Here is a 21,238-nt window from a genome sequence, read left to right as displayed (position 1 = left end):
CATCAGACCAGCCTCCAGTCCTGCTCCGGGCCACCTAGCACAGCCTCGCTGTCTCTTCCTTAGTGGGTCTCCTCTTACCCGGGCCCTCTGTAAGAGCCCTAATCCTGTATGTCCCCACCTACAGAAATCGTGCTGTATTTTGGAACGTGGCTTAACTGTTTATCTTGAATTATTTGAAAGTAAGTTGTAGACATGCATGGTAACACTCTACTTCTAAATAAGCACCATGCATCTCTTAAAAATAAGGGTACCCTTTTATATATGTGCAATTCTAGTATCACATTTAAGATAACACAAATTTCATAGTACCATTTCCCCATTTGTCCCCCATGTATATTTTTTTGATCTGGGATCCAGCCCGGGTTCCTGTATTGTATTTGTAATTATCACTTTAATCTTGTAGTTGCCTGCATTCTTTTCCAGTGACACTGGCTTTCAGGAGAGACCAAGTGAGCTGTCTTGCAGAACGTCCCATGTTCCGGGATTACCTGGTTGCTTCTTCATGTTGTTGAACTTGTTGCTTTATCTCCCATAGTTCCTGAACGCTGGGAGCGAGGGCCGAAAGCTCAGTTTGATTCTGGATCTCAGCATGAACACTTCATTGTCAGTGCTGTGTGCCTCACAGCCCACCACCTCAGGAGGCGCGAATGTCAGACTATCTCATTGTTACGACGCTGATTCGGTTGCTTGGTTAAGGTGCCCACCCCCAGGTTTCTCCTGTAGAAAGAGAGTTTTTCCCTTTGAACTGACTGAAGAATCCTTGGGGCTATTTTTTGGCTTCATGCAAATATCTGGCCCCCAGCAACCTTCCACCTCTTGTTTTAACACCCTGGGCCGAGCTTTGCTTGTGTCAGTTATTGGTGTCTTTGAAATTCTATCATTTGGTCTGCTCTGCCTTTATTAGCTCACATTCTTTGTTAAAAAAGAACTTTCCTTACTGACAAGGGATGAACTACATATACGTGCTCCAAAAAGACAGGACAAAGGTTTAATTCTTTCCCTTTAATTGCCAGTTTTCAGAGTGAGAAGTCAGTGGAATAGTTAGCCCAGTAGTGGCGATCCCAGCGTTAGATGTCCGACTGTTTTGCTTTGTCTTTGGACCGTGGCTGTGGTCTCCTGCATTTTCATCGATGCGCGGGGTTGCACTCATTATTATTCCGGGAGCCCTTCCGGCCTTTCACCCACTCTGATTGGCCTTTGAGCGCGTCCTGCTTTCTGGAGCAGTGCCGGTTCCAGGCTCATCTTGTGCTGTCCCTGCCGCCAGCCAGGGCCCGTTTCTCTGAGGAGCCTGGTCTGCCTGAATGGGGATGACATTTCAGAGATCAGGATATGGGGTGCTTTGATTCTGGGTCTTCTTGCTTCAAAGCCTTTCACCAGGAAGAGCTGGGAAAATGTAAAACGTGAGTTCATGTTGATCTTCCTAAGTCAGATTTAGAATTTTTCTCATAAATTTCCTTATATTATTTGTATGTGTCTTAGACAGAAAATCATGGTTTCTCATCATGTATTTACTTATTTATCTTGCCTAACAACATATAGAATGCATTTTCACAATGACACTGCTGATGTTAATTGTTGACTTAATGTCAACAGTGCGCGTCCTGCTGAAGTCAGATTCTTCGCAGCTCCCTTTGGGCTCTGTCCCACCGAGGGTTCAGAATTGGTTTAGTGTGACCAAAAGCCCTCAAAATAATTCTTATCTTCAGTTTGATATTCAATATGATTCATTTGTTTTGATTTGTTTTCAATTTTATGTTTGCTTTCCTTTTTAATTTTTTTGGGCTATTTACATGGTTGAAAGTTGAACACCATAGCCCAGTGTGTGCTTGGGCCTCCCTGCTTCCCTTATCCCCGCGAGCTCCTCCCCCTGCCCGGCCTCCTAACAGTAACCAGACTTTTCATTTCTGGCTGATCCTTCCAGTGTTTTTATTGATTATTTTTTTTCAAAAATAAGCAAACATTTACATTTTATTTTCCCTGTTTTCTAATTCAGTGGTAACGTACCAAATACACTCTTCTGCTCCCTGCTTTTTTCAGTTAACATCATAGCCCAAGTTTGGCTGCACAGACGTCACGTGTGCCTGTTTCTACAGTAGCTGCGTCATGCTCTGTGGGCTGCGCAGACGTCACCTGTGCCCGTTTCTACTGTAGCTGCATCATGCTCTGTGGGCTGCACAGACGTCACCTGTGCCCGTTTCTACTGTAGCTGCATCATGCTCTGTGGGCTGCGCAGACGTCGCCTGTGCCCGTTTCTACTGTAGCTGCGTCATGCTCTGTGGGCTGTGCAGACGTCACCTGTGCCCGTTTCTACGGTAGCTGCGTCATGCTCTGTGGGCTGCGCAGGCGTCGCCTGTGCCCGTTTCTACGGTAGCTGCGTCATGCTCTGTGGGCTGCGCAGACGTCACCTGTGCCCGTTTCTACTGTAGCTGCGTCATGCTCTGTGGGCTGCGCAGACGTCACCTGTGCCTGTTTCTATGGTAGCTGCGTCATGCTCTGTGGGCTGCGCAGACGTCGCCTGTGCCTGTTTCTACGGTAGCTGCGTCATGCTCTGTGGGCTGTGCAGATGTCACCTGTGCCCGTTTCCACGGTAGCTGCGTCATGCTCTGTGGGCTGCACAGACGTCGCCTGTGCCTGTTTCTACGGTAGCCACATCATGCTCTGTGGGGTGGTTGTGCTGCTGTTTATTCAGGCGGTCCCCTAATAGACGTTTGCGTCATTTCTAGTATTTTGCTGTCTCAGCAATTAGTAACTTTGGTTCTTTCTGGTTCTGGAAAGGGGATTATGGAATCATAGGCTTCAGTGGTGTTGACAGACACTGCCCCACACCCTCTGTCGGGTGCCGCTGCCTGGGGCTCCACTGGCAATCCGTGGGGCTGCTAGTTTCCTCTTGCTTGCCGTCAAAATGGGGCATTAACGGTTGGTATTTTTACAGTCCCGTAGATGTGAAGTCCATCTTAATGCAGTTTTTTTGTTTTGTTTTGTTTTGCTTTTGTTTGAAACAAAGTCTTACTCTGTTGCCCAAGCTGGAGTGCAGTGGCGCGATCTTGGCAAACTGCAGCCTCTACCTCCCAGGTTCAAGTGATTCTCCTCCTTCAGCCTCCTGAGTAGCTGGGACTACAGGCACCTGCCACCATGCCGAGCTAATTTTTGTATTTTTTTTTATTATATTCTAGGGTACACGTGCACAACGTGCAGGTTTGTTACATATGTATACATATGCCATGTTGGTGTGCTGCACCCATTAACTTGTCATTTAACATTAGGTATATCTCCTAATGCTATCCCTCCCCGCTCCCCCCACCCCACGACAGGGCCCGGTGTGTGATGTTCCCCTTCCTGTGTCCAAGTGTTCTCTTTGTTCAATTCCCACCTGTGAGGGAATTGAACCAAACATGCGGTGTTTGGTTTTCTGTCCTTGCAGTAGTTTGCTGAGAATGATGGTTTCTAGCTTCATCCATGTCCCTACAAAGGACATGAACTCATCCTTTTTTATGGCTGCATAGTAATCCATGGTGTGTATGTGCCACATCTTCTTAATCCAGTCTATCATTGATGGACATTTGGGTTGGTTCCAAGTCTTTGCTATTGTGAATAGTGCCACAAGAGCTAGGAGATGACGGTCCAAGACAAGGCTGCCTTTCCATCTGTTCATTTCTACTGTGTGTCTTTCTGAAGAATTTTAAAGTTTATGTCATATGGGTTTTGCTATTGTTTTGTTTTCTAATTGATTAAATTTTGTTTATCTTTACTGTCCCCTCATTTCTCCTTGATTTTTGGTATTCTTTACTATCTTTCTATTTTTTTTTTGAGCTGCTTAATTCATTTATCTTAATTCTTTTGTTTGTATGGATATACCAGGATTCAAGGCTATGAATTTTCCTGTGATTACTGCCTTATGATTGTTGATACTGATAAGTAGTATTTTTATTATTATTGTTTCCAGAAAATCTGTTTTGATTAAGTTGCAAATTTGTTTCTTAAAAAATTTTACTTTTTTTTTTTTTTTTTTTGAGACTGGGCCTTGCTCTGTAGCCCAGGCTGGAGTGCAGTGGCGCGATCTCAGCTCACTGCAGCCTCCATCTCCTGGGTTCAAGTGATGGGCCTCAGTCTCATGAGTAGCTGGGGCTACAGGCATGCACCACTATGCCTGGGCAGTTTTTGTGTTTTTTGTAGAGATAGGGTTTCACCATGTTGCTCAGGCTGGTGTATTAATTTCTAGTTTATTGCATTATGTTAAGAGAATATTATTTGTATTATTTCTACTTTATAGAGTGCAGTTTTTTGTGGCCTAATACATGGTTAGTTTTTATTAATGTTCCAAATACACTTGAAAAGTTGTTTTCCCTGTCACTGGGGTGCTGCGTTAAGATTGATCCCTGCACCCTGCACCCTGCACCCTTGCCACCGTGGGAGTTGGCTACTCTGGTCTTCTAGATTGTTACTCATTCATCGTTGCCTGGATCTGCCTTTGAATGGAGAGTGGTTAGTTTCTACCATTACTGTGTTTTCTGTTTCCTCAACTCCAGAAACAGGATTCCATCCAGGCTGGGGCGCGGTGTTTGTGAAGGCGGTGCAGGAGGTGGGCTTGGGGAGGACAGGGCCACTGCCCCTGGGAGTCTTCTTAGTTCAGTTGGAGGCCGGCTTCCTGGACTTCTGAGTGGGATGGAAATGACACAGGGTGGACTGTGGGGAGCTTGGACCTCAGGGGTGGCCACGGAGGAGCCACTTGTCTCAGCTGGACAGGGAGGGGAGAGGTCTGAGGCTGCAGTGGGGAGAGTACGTGCGTCCCAAACACAGCTCAACCCAATGGGACCCTCTGTCTTGTCTCCTGGGGCGCTCCTTCCAGTGCCCTGCTGGGCTGGCCCCTGTTCTATCACCACTATACTCCAGCACTGCCAGGGCCTTTCAGTGCTACCATTAATTCACTCAGCAAACGAATGACTGCACCCCTGCCACGTGGGAGGCCCTGCACGGGGTAGTGCTGGGAGAACTGGACAAGCAGGGCCCCACCCTTAAGGAGCTCAGGGTCTCAAGACAGGGAGACACTGATCCCAGAGCTGACAGCATGCTGAGAGCTCCTGGAGTGGGGGGCGGGAGCATGCTAGGCACAGGGCCATCTTGGTCTAGGCTCCTCTGACCAGCCTCCCAACTCTCACCCACTGTCTGACAAGCCCCAGTGAGATGAACTTGGTACCTCAGTTGGAAATGCAGAAATCACCCGTCTTCTGCGTTGCTCACGCTGGGAGCTCTCACTAGATGCCACAGTCCAGGCAGGGGTGGGGGCTGTGTGGCTGGTCACCTCTGAGGTGCCACATTGGTGACATGCCTGCCCTTGCTTGATGTTAATCACCAGCTCCTCCTTGGTCTTTGCCCCAAGATGTCCCCGTGAGCTCCTGCTGTGGCCAGTGCCGGGCCTGAGCAGTGGGTCCTTGCTCCATCCCCTTGGGGTCCACCCTGGGCCCTGCACTCTTCACTCCCCCTAGGTTCCCTGTCCAGACACATTGCCCTCACTCCTTGTCCTCTGATCTTGAGAAATGCAGATGGGATGTGGTCCGTGGTCATCCTGTGGGGCTTGAGGTGGCTGGAGCCTGGGTGGAGAGGACCTGTGGCCAAATTTCAGCCTGGCTTGGGGCCTGGCACTGGAGGTGCTGAGTAAACATTCGCTTCTTCCTCTGCTCATTGGGGGCTGTGGGAATGTTGTCACCATTATTGATAGAAAGAGAAATAATGTTGTTTTGAAATGCTTCCCACCATTGCTGTTCCTCGAACTTTAACTAAGGATGGTTCCAATGGCATTTTTGTCAATTTAGAATTAATGATAATGTCACTTCAAGAAGATGAAGGCAGGGGCCGCAGTCCAGTTCCCATCTCTTAGCCTGATGACCAGGGCAGACCCCGCGGGAGGAGCCCGGGATACCCACGGGGCAGGTGCTGTCCTGCTTTAGGGCCAGGAGAGGGGCTGCTGGGTATCCCACACATCATTTCTAAGCCTGATCTCGGTTTGAGCTCTGTCTGTGTGTGCGAACATGCCAGTTTTGACAGCAGATGTAGACTACATTTTTTCTTAAATTCTACATGCCCGGAATAATAAACTCCCCAGCCAGCCTCATAAGGACATTTGTTCCCATCCATCATAGGCTGTTACAAGGACTTGGTGAAACCATAAATCTTATTTTGGGAGGAGTTTATTGTTTCTATGCGAAAGAAATGTAGTCTTCTGAACATGACTCTTCATTCTGTTAATTTGGATATTTTATGATATTTTTGATTAATGTGTTTATTAACTGTAGTTATGACAGAAGCAGAAATTAGTAATCATGACCAGAGCTGAAATCTCTTCCAAGTGTAAAGATGATGAATGACTCCAGTTACTTTTGGCCTCCTTTGGGGCCTCTTTGACAGGGTCTCCTGGCTTCCAGCTGAGGTACATGGTGGGCCCTGGGTTCCTGAAGCCAGGTGAGCGGCGCTGCTTTGCCCGCTACCTGGCCGTGCAGACCCTGCAGATCGACGTCTGGGACGGAGACTCACTGCTGCTCGTCGGATCTGCTGCTGTCCAGATGAAGGTAGCGGCTCTCTGGAAGGACAGGCACAGTGGGTGCTGTGTCCCTCACGGGACAAGTCACGCTTCCAGCGTCTGCTTGGAAGGAGCGGGCGCTGTCCCGCTTAGGACTTGGTTGGCCTTCTTTGTTCACTTATTAAAAATAGTGCTGCATTCTCTGTTTCTTGAAAGGAAAAGATTTTTCACTGTCTGAATTCTATAATGCTAGTTATTTGCTCAAGAAACTCTTAAGATCAAACTCAGTTATCTATTTCTCCTGCAAACTGACCTACCAGGCAGTGTCACTTCATCTCCTTCCATGTGGTGAATGTGGTGAGGGCAAGTGCATCCGAGGTGGGTTGAGGATGAATGAATGGATACGTGAATGACTGGGGTGTGCAGTGTGACCTTATTCCTAAGGTCAGTGACGTGTTGTGCTTTTCTCATTCTAATGAAAATTAGAATCTCTTTTACTAATTGTCCTTTTCTATTCTCCTTGTATACTAAAACCTAAATCCATGGATTCTTTCACTCATCCTCCCTGGGATTCTTCCCAAGCCTTCTCCATTGTATGAAGGGGACCCCATGACAACTCTTGGGCCAAGGACTGGGGCCAGTTTCACACACTACCATGGTGTCCTGAGACTTCTTCTCTCAGGCCACGGGGCAGAGCTGGGAGAGGATGTGGCATCATTATTGCAGCCCCTGAGTCTCTGAGATTTCCCCACTTTTCTTGAGTGCCACAAAGCTGCTTTCCTCCTGGATTCCTGACACGGCTGAACCCCCGAGGCTTCCCGTCTTAGCCTTGTCCTCTCCAGCAGCTGCTGACACCTGAGAAGCACGGCTCCTCTGCTCCTTCAGCTGCGCTGTGCTCTCGGGGTGGGGCGAGGTGGGGGTGTGGGAGTTTTTCCAGCTGCTCTTCCTCTGAGGCATGGTCTGCTCTTGGTTCCCTGTGTCTGACCGACTGATCCAGGCTCCATCTCTCTCCTTGTGACTTCTAGAGGAGGGGGATGCCCCCCAGGTTGGTGGGCGGTACACAGAACGTTCAGGGTGGGGTCTGCAGGTGGCAGGGACTCCGCAGGGCTTGGCTGCTCTTCTCATGCCTCACCTGGGGCCTCTGTTCTTGTTGGGGTCATGGCATGGGCCCCACAAGGTCATCATGGCCCTTGCTTGTCCATCTCCCATGCTGGCTTTGATGTCCCCAGGGCAGGACTGGATGTTGACGCCACAGCATCTCTAGCACAGGCCTCAACCCCAGCAGGCACTGCATGGTGGGGAGGCATGAAGGAGGCAGGCGGTGTGGGAGGCAGAGCCGGGCCCCGCTGGGCACGTGTGGGGCGGCAGTGGCTCCCCCATCATGCCCAGCCGAGCCTTGTGCCCCCTTTTTGCTGTCCCACCTGGAGATGGAAGCCATTTGATCTCCCCCTACACGAAGAGCCCTTTAAACAAGTGCCGTTATGCTTGTTGACATAGACTTGAATAAATTAAATTTAAAGCTTCACTTTTCTAAAATAAAATCTTGTAACTTTAAAACTTAGGTAGAAAACGTGAAAAACTGAGATGAACAGAGAGAATCCTCTGGACTCCAGATCCTGGGAGAGTTAGGATACTCTGGTTAGCCTTTGGTGGACTTACTTTCTGCAGGCGGGGCCAGCTTTCATCTCGTTTGAGCTCTTCCTGTTGCGGGTCGCTACGGTGGCTTTTCCTTCTGCTAATCACTGCTGTGGACTTCTTGAAGTTCAATTTTACCCCCATCTTCTAGCTGATTTCCTGGGGGTGCTGGCCCTAACACATTGCTACGGCGATGAGAAGAGTTTCCTCCAGGGACAGACGGCTCCTGGGCTCCTGTGCTGCTTTCAGTGTGAGCCCCAGCCCAGCCCTAGAGCAGTTCTGTTTTTATCCTCGTTTCTGGTGGAGAAAACAGAGGCCCAGGGTCACACTGATGATAATCAGGGCAGAGTCTTAGCCTAATTCTGTCTCCGGAGCTTGTGCTCTTTACCATCCTCTTCTCCCCAATGACGTGTTCCCGGAAGTAGAATTCTGATGGCGCCACCGTGAGGGCCGCAGGCGTGCAGAGCCAGATGGGGTTTTGGCCCGAAGGCTCAGCCAGGTCTGTACTTCCTGAAGACAGAGGGCACTGTGTCCCATGCCCTTGGCTTCACAGTGCATCAGCCTTTAAACCAGTCACCATTGGCCATTTTGATAATGATTTGGGAGGAAAATGGTGCCTTGTTTTCATTCGTATTTCCTTGCCTCCTGGAGAAGCTGACATGGTTTCTTGTATTTGTTGGCCGTTCTCCAGAGGAGACTTCTCATATCTTCTCAGTCTCCCAGTGACTGAGGTTCCGGAATCATCGATGTCTATGCAGTGATCGTATGCAGTGTAGACGAGTGTGGCAAAGCAAGCAGGGTCTGCGGCGACCGGAAGCCCCCAGACCCACAAGGGAAGGGTCAGGTCTGGTGTCTCACTCCCAGAGACAGGCACTTTTGTTGCTGTAGAAATTGGAGAATTACAAAATCTGGAACCTCATCTGCTCCCACACTGCTGCTTATGTGAGAGGAAGCACCAGAGCAGAGAGGGCACACGGGGAAGAGTGTCCCAGCCACACCTGGGGCACAGCGGTGAGGCCGTTGTCATCCCCAAGACACCTCACAGCATTGGCCTTCAGGCAGAGCACTGAGCCGTCGAATCTGATCAGCAGAAGAGCCTGTGGTCAGGAAAGTCCTGCTGAGGCCCTGCCAGGTCTGAGGCTTCCTGCTCCCACCCTGCCCTGAGCAACTTCAGCCTGGCATGCAGATCTGGGCCAAAGCCCAGCCCAAGGCTCCCGGTGGGTCCCTCGTGCCCCACGGCCCCTCCCTGGGCCCCACAGGCCGCTACCCCAGCCATGTTCCCTGGCCCAGGGAGACGGGGGAGGCATTGTACCCTGTACCCTGTGCCATTGGCCTGGCCTGCCTCCCCGACCTTCTCTGCCTCCCCGACCTTCTCTGCCTCCCCTGCCCTCTCTGTGCATGGCCTGTCTTCCTCCTGAGTCCCGTTCAGGTTTGCGTCCTGGATTCCTCGCTGTCCCAGACACACTTGGCTGAGAGTCCTTTGCGTTGCTTGGCTGCCCTCTTTCCCGCTCTTGCTTCCTGTGGAGGGGAGGATCCTCCAGGGCAGCTGCCAGACCCACTTATGCCTTCCCAGGGCCCAGTGGTATTTATTCAGTGGGTAAATCCAGTCGTACTTAAGACTTTGTGAAAAAGACCCCAGTAATAAGAACCCCTGCTTTAAGACGTTGGCGCCTGGCTCGCCGCCCCTCACCCCCCAGCGTGGCGCAGGGTCTTGTCCTGTGCACACCTCCTCCTGCCCACAGTGGCTTTCCTGGTGGGTTGGGGAGCAGCCTCCACCTGCAGGGCTGGTGGAAGCAGCCCAGGGCTGGCACCAGCCTCTGAACGCGCTTTTCTCCTCTGCAGCATCTTCTCCGCCAAGGCCGGCCGGCAGTGCAGGCCTCCCACGAGCTTGAGGTCGTGGCAACTGAATACGAGCAGGACAACATGGTGGTGAGTGGAGACATGCTGGGGTTTGGCCTCGTCAAGCCCATTGGCGTCCACTCGGTGGTGAAGGGCCGGCTGCACCTGACCTTGGCGAACGTGGGTAAGAGTCCCCAGCCTTGTGCCATTTCTCCAGCGGCCGCTCAACCCCTCTGGTAGAGTGTGGGTTCGCTCGGGCAGGGGCCGCATCATGGGCTTCACGGGCCCAGGAAGAAACTGGCAGAATTCTCACCAGCTTGGCCATGGAGCCTGTGTCCTTGGCCGCTGAGTCTGTCCTGGAACAGTTGTTTGCATTCTGAATTTCTGATTGGGGTTAGAGGTCATCAGTCATCTCGGGCTCTCCTGCATGTTGTTGTTTGGTGCTATCCCTGGAGGATCTCCAGGACAAGTCCTCAAACACGGTGACCGGGACAGAGACTTCCCTGTGCCTCATGATGGAGGACAGACAAGGGAAGTGTTCCTAACTTCCCTGCAGCCCGGGAGGAGAATGGAGAGGCACACTTCTTCTCGGCCCAGCACCACGACTTTATAGAAAATGGTGCCCCGGGATTGCTTGTTAGAGGGCCTGAGCAAAGCCCTGGACTTCACTCCATGTCCAGGACTGTGGCGGGTGGGACAGGTGGGTTGGGTGGCTCAGGAGGGTCCCGCCTGGGACATTCCAGGGGCTTCGACTGAGCCCTCTGCTGGGACAGGGGCTGCTGATGGGACGTCAAGGGACACAAGGCTGGGTGCCTGCCTGTGCACACTTCAGGGCAGAGGACCGATGTGGGACCCTGTAGGGCCAGTGACAAGCTCACTGAACCTCCCGAGGGTCTTCTGGAACGTTTGAGATTTTTCAGGGCAGAATTGAAAGCACAACAAAACTAAGCCGTGTGATGTTTCTGAAGCTCGGTCTGTCTGTGTGAGATTCAGACTTCTCTGCTATTTTATTAGGGAATTTTCCACTCGTCAGAACCCAGCCTGACTGTAAACCCCAGAGCCCCATGGGCCACATCCAACCGGCGCTGGCAGCTCAGAGGTTGGGGGTGCCTGGCGGAGGGGCTCGAGTGCACAGCTTGTTAAGTCGGCTTGGAGGCTCTGCCTGCCTGTTTACGAATGTAGATCCAAGGCGGCCTGGAAAATAGACAATATGGACACAGCAAAACTCAATTAGGTTCTGGAGAAATAAATGAGCCATATGTGAGGAGCAGGCATTATTCAAAGGCTCATGCAACTAAGGGAGTTGCCAGAAGCGTTCTGCTCTGAGACTGCGTTGGTTGTTTTTATATTTAATTCTCCAGCCACCAAATGTGCAGTGAGTCCAGGTTTTAAAATCTTATCTTCAGAAGAAAGATTGCCTCCATTATATGTTATCTCCAATTGTCATTTTCATACTTTGCCTGCAAGAGAGAGATAAGCTCATAGGAAGGGGAGGCTGAGATAGCCAGCCTGGGAGATTCTGGCGCCGACAGGAGAGGGAGAGGTTTTCACAAAGGACAAATGCCACCCGCAGCACTCTGTGCATCAGTGCAGCGAGCCTGGCTCTCCTCCATCAATTCTGCATTTTTTGGAAAAAAAGGTGTTATGGCTTTTCTTTCTTCATAAAACTGGCTATTCTGTGGCACAGTAGGCTTCTCTGCCAGCAGTGTGGGTGCTGGCCATGGAAGCCTGTAGGTGACCGAGTGGGACCGAGCCTGAGCCTCGGCCTTGTCCTGGGTTCTGCTCTGGGCCAGCTGCATTCACAGTGCATGTTCCTGTCTGAGGCCGCGCAAGGAAACCTTTGCTGTGGCTGGGGACACGGGCATCTGCCAGCTGGGCCCAGGGCCCTAGGACTCTGATGACGGGGAGAGGACTGCCCTCATGCTTGGTGGCTGCTCCACGCAGGCCTGCTGACTTCCTTGGCAGCCTCTATTGCACCATCTTTTGGTCAGCTTTTGTCGTCCAGGACAGCAAGCACCAGATTGCTTTCTTTGATCCCAGTGATGTTGGTTGTGGAGTAGGACAGGGGTTCAGCTGGGAGCTTGGGTATTACTTGTGTTCTGTGGCCCTTCCTCGGGGAGGCAGGCATCAGGACAGATGGCCCCACAGGCCAAGCATCTGTGTTCTCACGGGACATCCTAGGAGAACTGGGTGGTAATGGGCTCTGACACATGGCCAGGCTGTGGGGTCACACAGTTGGCGGTGGCAGGCTTTGCTCCAGCTGCAGGGCTGCATCGGGAGCCCTGTATGTTTGGAGGGAATTCCTGCCCCTGCAGCAAATGTTTTGGTGCGGGTATAACCTGTTTCATGGAAGGGGAAGAAAGCCTGCACTAATTTAACATCCAAGTTGTGCCCTGATGAAATGCAGTGCCTTTTCCACTTGTACCCTTCTTGAGTGAGCATGCAAGTGTAAATTCAGCTTGCCTGGTTTATTTTCCCATGTGCTCTAAGTATAAATATAGTAAGAGGAAACGATCTTGAAGCCCAGCAGGGTTCCGTGTCCTGCTGGTCCCACCTGCTGCAGCCATTGTCATCATTAGGTGTCCTGCGAGCCTGAGCTCCAAGAACGCTGGTCGCCTGCTCCAGGAGCTGTCCGGACCCAGCTTGGCCTTGCAACACTTTCCGTGATTTCTTAGTACTTCTCAGGGTGGTGCATAGTACAGGCTTCAAATAGACCAGTGCCCACTTCAGTCGGATGTGGGTGGACCAGAGGCCTTCTCGTCTGCGATTCGGGGAACCACTCGCTGTCAGATGAAGGTGGTCGAGAAAGCTGTGGAGCATTCTGGGCTGCTCCGGGTGTAGGATGAACCCACTGCAGCCCACAGTGAATGGAGGTGCTGGGTGCCTGAGGCTGAGGCCCCTCCTTCTTGGAGCAGGTCCTCGGGATGTGACAGAGAGCTTGCCAGGACTGCCAGCCCGTGAGCTGCTGCCCCTGCCATGAATTCCTGTGGGAAGAAACACACACAGCAAGAAGCCGGGACAACTCTGAGCTTGTGAGTGGGAAACTGAGGCTTTGGGGCCGGTGGCACTTTCTCCCCGTCATGTGGAGGGCAGCGTGGCCCGGAGCATGAACATCGGTGGCACTTTCTCCCCGTCATGTGGAGGGCAGCGTGGCCCGGAGCATGAACATCGGTGGCACTTTCTCCCCGTCATGTGGAGGGCAGCGTGGCCTGGAGCATGAACATCGGTGGCACTTTCTCCCCGTCATGTGGAGGGCAGCGTGGCCCGGAGCGTGAACATCGGTGGCACTTTCTCCCCGTCATGTGGAGGGCAGCGTGGCCCGGAGCGTGAACATCGGTGGCACTTTCTCCCCGTCATGTGGAGGGCAGCGTGGCCCGGAGCGTGAACATCGGTGGCACTTTCTCCCCATTATGCGGAGGGCAGCGTGGCCCGGAGCGTGAACATCAGTGCCGGTGCCTGCAGCTCTGGCCCTGGCGCAGGCAGGCTGGGCTGGTTCAGGCTGCTGTCCCTTCCTTGCCCCGGCCTGCTTGTTTGTCTGCCATTTTCCCACATGAATCTGGGAAGTCTTTGAGGACCCCGATTGTGGCTTCTTTGTGGTGGTATTTGCCCTTGAACCTGGCGCCATGGTGGAGAGATTGATGAAAGCGTTGATAAGAAGCCTGAGTGCCCTTCTCACCCGGAACCCTGTTCTCCTTGGGCTTCAGAAGATACAGCCTATGGGGCATGAACATCTGTTCACGTGAAGGAGTGCTGATCTGGGTGCCTTTCTTAGGGACGAGGATCTTGATCCTGTGACCACGAGTTGTCAGGGCCAAAAACAGATTTCTGGCAGGCGAGAGGAGGGTGTTTGGGCAGAGGCTCTGCAGCCTCCACTGGGAGGGCGCGGGGCTTTAACTTGAGGGGAAGCTGGAGACCCCTGCGAAGCATGTGGGAGCAGAGGTGGCCATGGCAGGCCAGCACGGGAGGGAGGGTCTGAGAGCAACAGGGAGAAGACTGAAATAGCCCTTGTTCTAGGTGCTCGTTCTCAGGAAGCCGGCTCAGAGTGAGGACTGAGTGGACGCTGCAGGTGCCAGGAGGTGGTTGGTAGCCCAAAGGCGGAAGCACAGTGTAGGGCGTGCAGGCGATGCGGAGGCTGCGTCTTTATGGGGATGTAGCAGGGACCTGGGCCCAGGGGGAAGTCAGCACGGCTGTCCTGCTGTACAGCACGGTGCTGACGTCGATGTCAAGGAGAAAGAACAGCAGGCGGGGGTGTCAGCTACTGGGACATTGGCAAGAACGAAATTAATTCTCCTGGAAAGAGATGGCTGGGTAAGTGCGCCACTGAGAGATGGCTGGGTAAGTGCGCCACTGAGAGATGGCTGGGTAAGTGTGCCACTGAGAGATGGCTGGGTAAGTGCGTCACTGAGAGATGGCTGGGTAAGTGCGCCACTGGCGTTTCTGGTTGCCAACTGGGGTGTGGGAGGAGGCAGCCAGCCTTCCCATCCTTCATGGTGATGACTGTGAGCGTGGCTGTCAGAACCTGGCCTTGAGGGCCGAATTCTCAGCACAGGTGAGCAGGCGGCTTGACCCCCACAATTGCCCAGTGAGCTTTCAAGCTGCCTCCAGGGACGGCGCTGAGCTGGGGAATTCTGCATTTGTGCTCGTGCGCAGACGGGAGGAGGCGGCCAACGCGCCAGTGCCTTTGCCACAGTTGCTTTTGGAGCTTCAGTTTTGAAAGAACTTACGAAGACTGAAGCAGGGACAGATGACCAAGAACAGCTCCAGCCTGCAGGAGGTGACGGGAAGGACAGCCCGGCTTGGACTGAGATCCGGAGAGAGCACTCAAGATGACCAAAGGAACTTAAGAATTAGGAGAATGTGCGTTCTTTGAGGGCAGCAGGGACTGTTCACTGCTGTGTCGTCAGCTTTCCATCCATCTGTGAAGTGAAGCTCTTCTAGAAGTTTTCTAGAGATTGATTCCAGGCAGTTTGTGATTTCTAAATCTAGCCTCTCTCTACCACCACATTGGAGCCTTTGCCCTCAACAGCCCTTTTTGGGGGCTGGTCTGCTGTCCTGCCAATGTCTTTGGTGTTGCCAGCTGCGATTCAGTATCTGGCTTTCAGGTCCTTTTCAAAATCCAGGCACTGTTCCCTGGGGTGTAGAGGGGCTGGACTCAGGTAGAGCAGCTCGGAGATCTGCCTGGCTCCCTTGGGAGGACGGGCACTCCCTTTCCAGCCTCAGCTCAGAACCATTCTGGAGAGACACCTCTGTCAGCCAGCTCTGGTTTTGTCACCAGGAGAACCTGGGTTGGACGGAGGATATGGCTCACCTCCGCAGGTGTGTGCGCGTGGGCGTGCTCCCAGCACTGGGCTTCTCCTTGAAAACAGCAGCTCCTGACGGGCAAGAGGGGAAGGAACCTGGCGCAGAGGTGGATCTGCCGCAGCTGAGGAGGGACCTGGCAGTGTGGAAACCCCTCCCTCCCTTGGGGCTGAGGGTAGGCAGGAGCGAAGGGATGCAGAGAGGCAGGAAGCCCAGGGGAAGGGGTTCCCGCTTTTAACAGCTCCCAGGAAAATGGTGAGGACATCCCGGGCCCGAGGGCACTCAACACTGCCTCGTCGGAGTTAAGGAAATTGATGGCACAAGCATTTTGTGCGCACCCTGGGTGGTTCATTTTGGGACAGAGCTTCGTTGGCGGTGCTCTGCCTCACCCCTTGGGGAGGTAAAGGCCACACCGAGGTTGTGGGTCCCATCCTCGCAGGAGAGTGTGCCGTGGGCAAGCAAGGCTTCCCCCAGGATACTCAGGTTTGCAAGTTGCAAGTTTGCAGGGCGCCACACCCGCTGGCCTTGAGACACGCTTGTCCCGAGGCCACACTACTTGCTCGCCAAAGGCTTCTGTTATGAACACAACTCTGGTGAAGGCTCCAGTTTGTGGGGGCTCTTTCACCCTGGGTGTGTGTGGAGTCAGATATTTGCACGTGTAAATGCACACAGGCCTCTTCTTGATCAATGCGGCCATCAAGAGGCCGAGGTTAGAGTTTGTCAGGCAGCCCACCTTGCGACCCAGAGATCCAGAAGTAAGAATCCATGTGCAGCGAACTGTGAGTGCCACACGCTTTCATTCATCACCAGGAAACGGAGGCTGCCGCTGACACGTCAGGAGAATGAAGACCTAGCTGAAAGTTCACAGCAGAACAAGCTCCCACCTGTCTCTCAATTGCAAAACATTCAAAACAGAGGCAGTGGGGCCTTAGTGTGTCAGGGTGTAGATGGGCCATTTGAAAGCCACAACCGCTTATGTGGTGGGTTGATCTGTTTCATCAGATTCTCATTTGGGGCTGGTGTCTTATGTTGGGATGTTTTTCATTTAGGTCACCCGTGTGAACAGAAGGTGAGAGATTGTAGCACATTGCCACCATCCAGATCTCGGGTCATCTCAAACGATGGAGCCAGCCGCTTCTCTGGAGGCAGCCTCCTCACGAGTGGAAGCTCAAGGCGTGAGTTGACACTGTTGGGCCCATGTGTGGGTGGGTCGTGAGTGGTGGGTGAGAGGTGGAAGACTGCATGTGTGTGTGCATGTGTGTGTGTGTGTGCGTGTGCACCATTCGTGGTGCTGTCAGTGCCCCCCTGCGTCTAGGACGGGACTGTGCTATCCATGTGCGGGTGGGTCATGAATGGCATGTGAGAGGTGGAAGGCCGCGTGTGTGCACGTGTGCACGTGTGCGTGTATGTGTGTGTGTGCACCATTCGTGGTGCTGTTAATGCCCATCTGCATCTAGGGCAGGACTGTGCTGTCCATATGCAGCTCGATGCCCTGGCTGGATGCCCCTGTGGACCCACAGGCCCCACTGAGCCACCACATTGATCACACCCTGGTGCTCTAGGCTGGGCTCTGCAGGCGACTGTGCTGTTTGGAGAAGTGGGAACCCTGCCAGTGGCATTTGTGTCTGGTTGGCTGCTCATCTACAAGGGAAGGAGAAATGGAGAGAAGGTCAGGATGAACATAGACTGATTTTCAAAACAAGCTGAGGTCCGCAATGTTGTGAGCACAAGAGAGAAGCCAGTTATGGAGCTTGGGAAAGAAAGACCTGGTTTTGAGAGGGAAAGACCTGGGTTTGGTGAAAATGTGTTTCACAGCAGAGAGGCTCTGAAGTTTTTCTATCCCCTTAAAATTTAAGGCCTCGCAGACCTGACTATAAAGTACTTGTCGTTTGAATTACAAGTGGGAAGTGCTCTTTAAGGAGCATTTTCCGCAGAGGTTGCAGATCATCTGTGTGAATTCAAAGCTGCCATGGGCTTTCGTGTGTTGCTGGGCCTTGGAGCTGTAGCTTGTTAGAGGTGGGAGGGGCCCTTGGGTTCCATCCTGCAAGGCTTCCAGGATCCCAAAAGGCCCCTGAAACTCTGGGTAAACTTGTACGTTCTCTCTGGGAGTGGACATGAGGGGCTCAGAGGGATTCATGATCCAGGCAGGGTAGAGTCTGTTCTGGGCCAGCTTCCTCATTGTAATTTTGAAGAAACTGAGACAAAGAGAGGTCAGGTGACTTGGCCAGTGCCGTGGCTAAGGGGTGAACTTGGCTTAGAATCTGGATTCCCTGCCCTGGGGTCAGTGCCCTTCATCCTCAGCTGGTCCCACAGACCACCTAGAGTACGATGGAGAGTCAGCTCCATAGAGAGAAGTCCCTGAGCTCCAGGAGCCAGGCTGAGGTTATTGATAAAACCCTGCCTCCAGGCGCAGCAGGTCAGGAGCTCAGCTGTCAGGGAGCAGGAACCCAGAATGCCTTGCTGAGATAATCAAAGGTCCTGAGGTCAGTGATCCTCCAGACCCTGTTTTGCTCAGGACCAGGACAGGAGGTATCCCTTAAAAGCACGTCTCACCCATGGGGCAAGGCTCTGCAATTAGCAAGTTGCACGAAATTTTAAGAAGGTTCTCAGTGCTTCGTGCCTCACCCCAAGTGCAGTCTCACGGTCACTCTGTAACTTCGTTTCTGGTTTCATTGGGACCACGAGAGGTATTTGTTGGGGTGATGCAATCTGAAAACTTGAGCTCATGATAAACGGCCCCCCACCCAGGCCCCAGGTCCCTCCACTCACGGCCGTGGCTGCAGGTAGCTCAGACCAAGCCTGTGCCTGAGACTTGTAAGAGCCACTCGGGGCATCTGTAAAGCAGTTCGCTGCCTTTAAAATTAGATGGTGGTGAGGGACCTGACAGTGGCACCTGTTTCCTTGTGAGAAGGAGTCGGGGGTCACTTGCTGCCCACCGTGTGGAGGCTTCTGCAGGGGGTGCCCATGCCCTATACAAGTGCAACCAGGCTGAGAGAGCTCGGGCTGGCGTTGGTTTCTTGTGGGAAGTTTCTGCTGGTGCCAGAGAGTGAGGAAGGACCCAGGCCCTAAGCTGGGGTGCCCCTCAGCTGCCCTGCCTGTGTGGGGCTGAGCGATTGTCTGGGAGCCTCATGTGTCAGCCTGTGGCGTGGCCTGATCATGCAGCACAGCCCCACCCGACACCCTAAGCCCCTGCTCTGTGTCGGAAGGAAGGGCCTGGCCCATCCAGTAGTGGCTGAGCCTTTGCCTGCCAGTGCTTGACCCTGTTCAGCTTCTGTTTGTTTGCTAAACGAGTCATTGTGTGTCCCTGGTTTGAGTAGGGCCACTCCAAAGGAGGCGGGCTGTCCTGGGGGCCAAGCAGTACAGGGGCAGCCAGGGCGGAGTTGAGAGCAGGAGCTTCATCCCCCGCCCCCCACTCACTGAAGGCCTCCTGCCAAGAGGGCAACCCCTTACCCCCATTCCTGATCCGAGGGGCTGAGGCCGGCAGCCCTGGGTGAAGGCATTAGTGGGCCCTTTAAGATCCCGAGAGCGTGGGCTTCTAGAACATGGCCTTCTTCCCCTAGAAAACCCGCTGGTGGTGTGTTGACAGCGTTGGATCTAAGGGCCAGAGTCAGAATTGCTTTTAATTTGGAGGCTGAGGAAAGGAGGGGATGCTGTGGAAACCAGGGTATAAAATTATCGTCTTTATCTGGATCTCAGAACTCTGCAGATTGGAGCTGCAAGAAGCAGAGCCATGCTCTTGAGCTCCCTTCCTGGATAGGTGGTCCTGGGAGGCCTGCCCTGGTGTCTGCTCCTGGAAGGCAGACACTGCACATCCACCTGACTCCCGCTCTGACGCTTTTGCAGGAAAACACGTGGTGCAAGCACAGAAGCTGGCGGACGTGGACAGTGAGCTGGCCGCCATGCTACTGACCCATGCCCGGCAGGGCAAGGGGCCCCAGGATGTCAGCTGTGAGTCGGATGCCACCCGCAGGCGTAAGCTGGAGCGGATGAGGTCTGTGCGCCTGAAGGAGGCCGGGGGAGAGTTGGGCCGGCGCGGGACGAGCGTGTTGGTGAGGGTTTGTTCAGCTGTCACTGTCCCGGGGTCTCCACGCAGACGGAGTCACTGTGCACATCTCTCCCTGCCTTCCACATGATTCTCTCTTACCTTCCTCCCAAGTCCTAGGGACAGAATATAAAAAAATCGGACTTTTCCAGCCACCGGGGGAAATCTTTAAGTGAGAATTATCTGGAGAGCTTTTAATAAAAGCCAGTTCTTGGGTGTCACCCCTGGAGATTCTGATACTGATTGGTTTGGGCTTCAAACCCGGAGCCTGGGTTTGAAGAAAGCTTTGCAGGTGATTCTGAGGCTCCCCGGGGTCTGAGGACCAGAGCTGTGAACAACTGACATATCCTGGGTTGTCAGTGTAATCGTTCCGGCTAGAAAAATTCCCCTTTTTGGCTGAAAATCTAAATAGAACTTTTAATATTTTGCTACTGAGAAATGGGAGGTGAGAATGGTTGTACCTCCTGGGCTCATAGAAGTTGGGAACCACGGGGGCCTCGAGAAAGATCTCCTGAGATTCCCCCTTGCAAGTAGGCAGGCCGGGGTCTGAACAGAGGTGTCCCTTTTCCTGACAGTAAACTCAGCAGGGCCACCACTCAGCCTCCCTGCCAGCAAGTCCTTGGTGCTCAAAGGTGGATGCAGACGCCTCGGTCCCTACCTAGGCTCAGTTCAGTCTGATGGGGTGAGGAAGAGGCATGGTGAGAGAACATGGGGTGGGGAGGCCTGGCCTGAGCCCACAGGACTGGTGGGCTCAGTGGTCAGGGAGGAGGGAGGGACTAGAGGGAGGCCAGGGTAGGGCCAGGGCATGGCTGGGGCCTCCTCCCAGGCCTCAGGACACCCACCCCACCTCCCTCCCTTCCCTTCCTCCCACCCTCCCAGCTGGCAGGGCTTGAAGCTGTGGCCTCTGGAGGCCCCCAGCCTGGATAACCTTAGCTCTGTCAGCATGAACTTGGAATTGAGGAGCCACTCTCAGCCCTAGCCCTATTTCTCATCCTAACTCATGTCTGGCCCCGTCATCCAGCACAGCCTGTCAAGAGGTTCCACTCCTGAAAAGCTCTGATGATAAAATTCTGATGGAAGCCCCAAGTGTAAAAGGCCAGCTCTGATCCCCCTGCAAAGGAACAGCCAGAGCCTTGGATGTTGGAAAGTGAATGTCCAAAGTCATATAAGTCAGAAATCAAATTTTGTCCTCACCTTTTGAGTTAAATCCTGAAAGCATTAAAGTCAGCCCATCTCTGACGCCTCAGCCTCCTCTGTGTTAGACAGAAGGTTCCCAGCACCTGGCCGTGTGGCTTCTTGGAGTAGCTGCAGGCTGGCTGACTCCCTGGCATGGGGAGTCAAGCCTGAGATCTTGCAAAGCAGCCTCTACTGGGCCTCACTTTTTCTTGTAAGGCCCACAAGAAAAACAAGCCATTTTCCAACCTGTAGCAGCCATGTGTGCTGGCCAAGCCCCTCGAGTCCCTGGGGCATCAGAGCAAGGGGGTGGCTGAGCCTTGCTGAGGCAGCGTGCTGCTTGCCCGGCCTCTGACCCGGTGTGACTGAGACTCAGCAGGCCGGGGGCATGTCCTCTCTTGTGGACGCTGGGCCCAGACAGGGCTCCCGACGTTGTGTTGGGGACCTGGCTGGTGAGGCCTGTCATCATAGTTTTGAGGCCACTGTTCTCTCTTGTTTGAAACTTCCAATTCTCCACTGTGCAGGGGGCCAGCCTCGTGGCTGTGAAGAGTCTCTCAGGAGCAGGCAGGGGTGCTGTGTGGATCTCTGTGTCAGGGACACAGCCAGCAGATCTCTGTCCAGCACTGCCTGAGATCCATGCCTGGGCGGGGCTGGCCAGTTCCACCCAGACCACATGGTCAAGGAAGGGGGCGGTGGTGGCAATGCTTGTGGAGAAATGTCGTGTTCTGAGATCGCGG

The 21,238-nt window shown here is 53.2% G+C and overlaps 1 protein-coding gene across 11 annotated transcripts in view; it reads left to right on the top strand.

The window, feature by feature from the left end:
* The window catches only part of NPHP4 (nephrocystin 4), a 130,905-nt gene that overhangs the window by 97,765 nt on the left and 11,902 nt on the right, over window positions 1-21,238 (top strand). For all 11 annotated transcript variants that reach the window (XR_004028391.1, XM_030805067.1, XM_030805069.1 and 8 more), the window contains 4 exons: window positions 6,403-6,563; window positions 9,992-10,172; window positions 16,336-16,461; window positions 19,130-19,335. Coding sequence is in view for 10 of the 11 variants with exons in the window: in XM_030805067.1 (XP_030660927.1) it covers window positions 6,403-6,563; window positions 9,992-10,172; window positions 16,336-16,461; window positions 19,130-19,335 (674 nt within the window). In the remaining variant the exon portion in view is untranslated. The remainder of the gene's footprint in view (window positions 1-6,402; window positions 6,564-9,991; window positions 10,173-16,335; window positions 16,462-19,129; window positions 19,336-21,238) is intronic.

Source organism: Nomascus leucogenys, chromosome 24, assembly GCF_006542625.1.
Source record: "Nomascus leucogenys isolate Asia chromosome 24, Asia_NLE_v1, whole genome shotgun sequence".
Classification (NCBI taxonomy): Eukaryota; Metazoa; Chordata; class Mammalia; order Primates; family Hylobatidae; genus Nomascus; species Nomascus leucogenys.
This window is presented reverse-complemented; position numbering and strand designations above follow the sequence as displayed.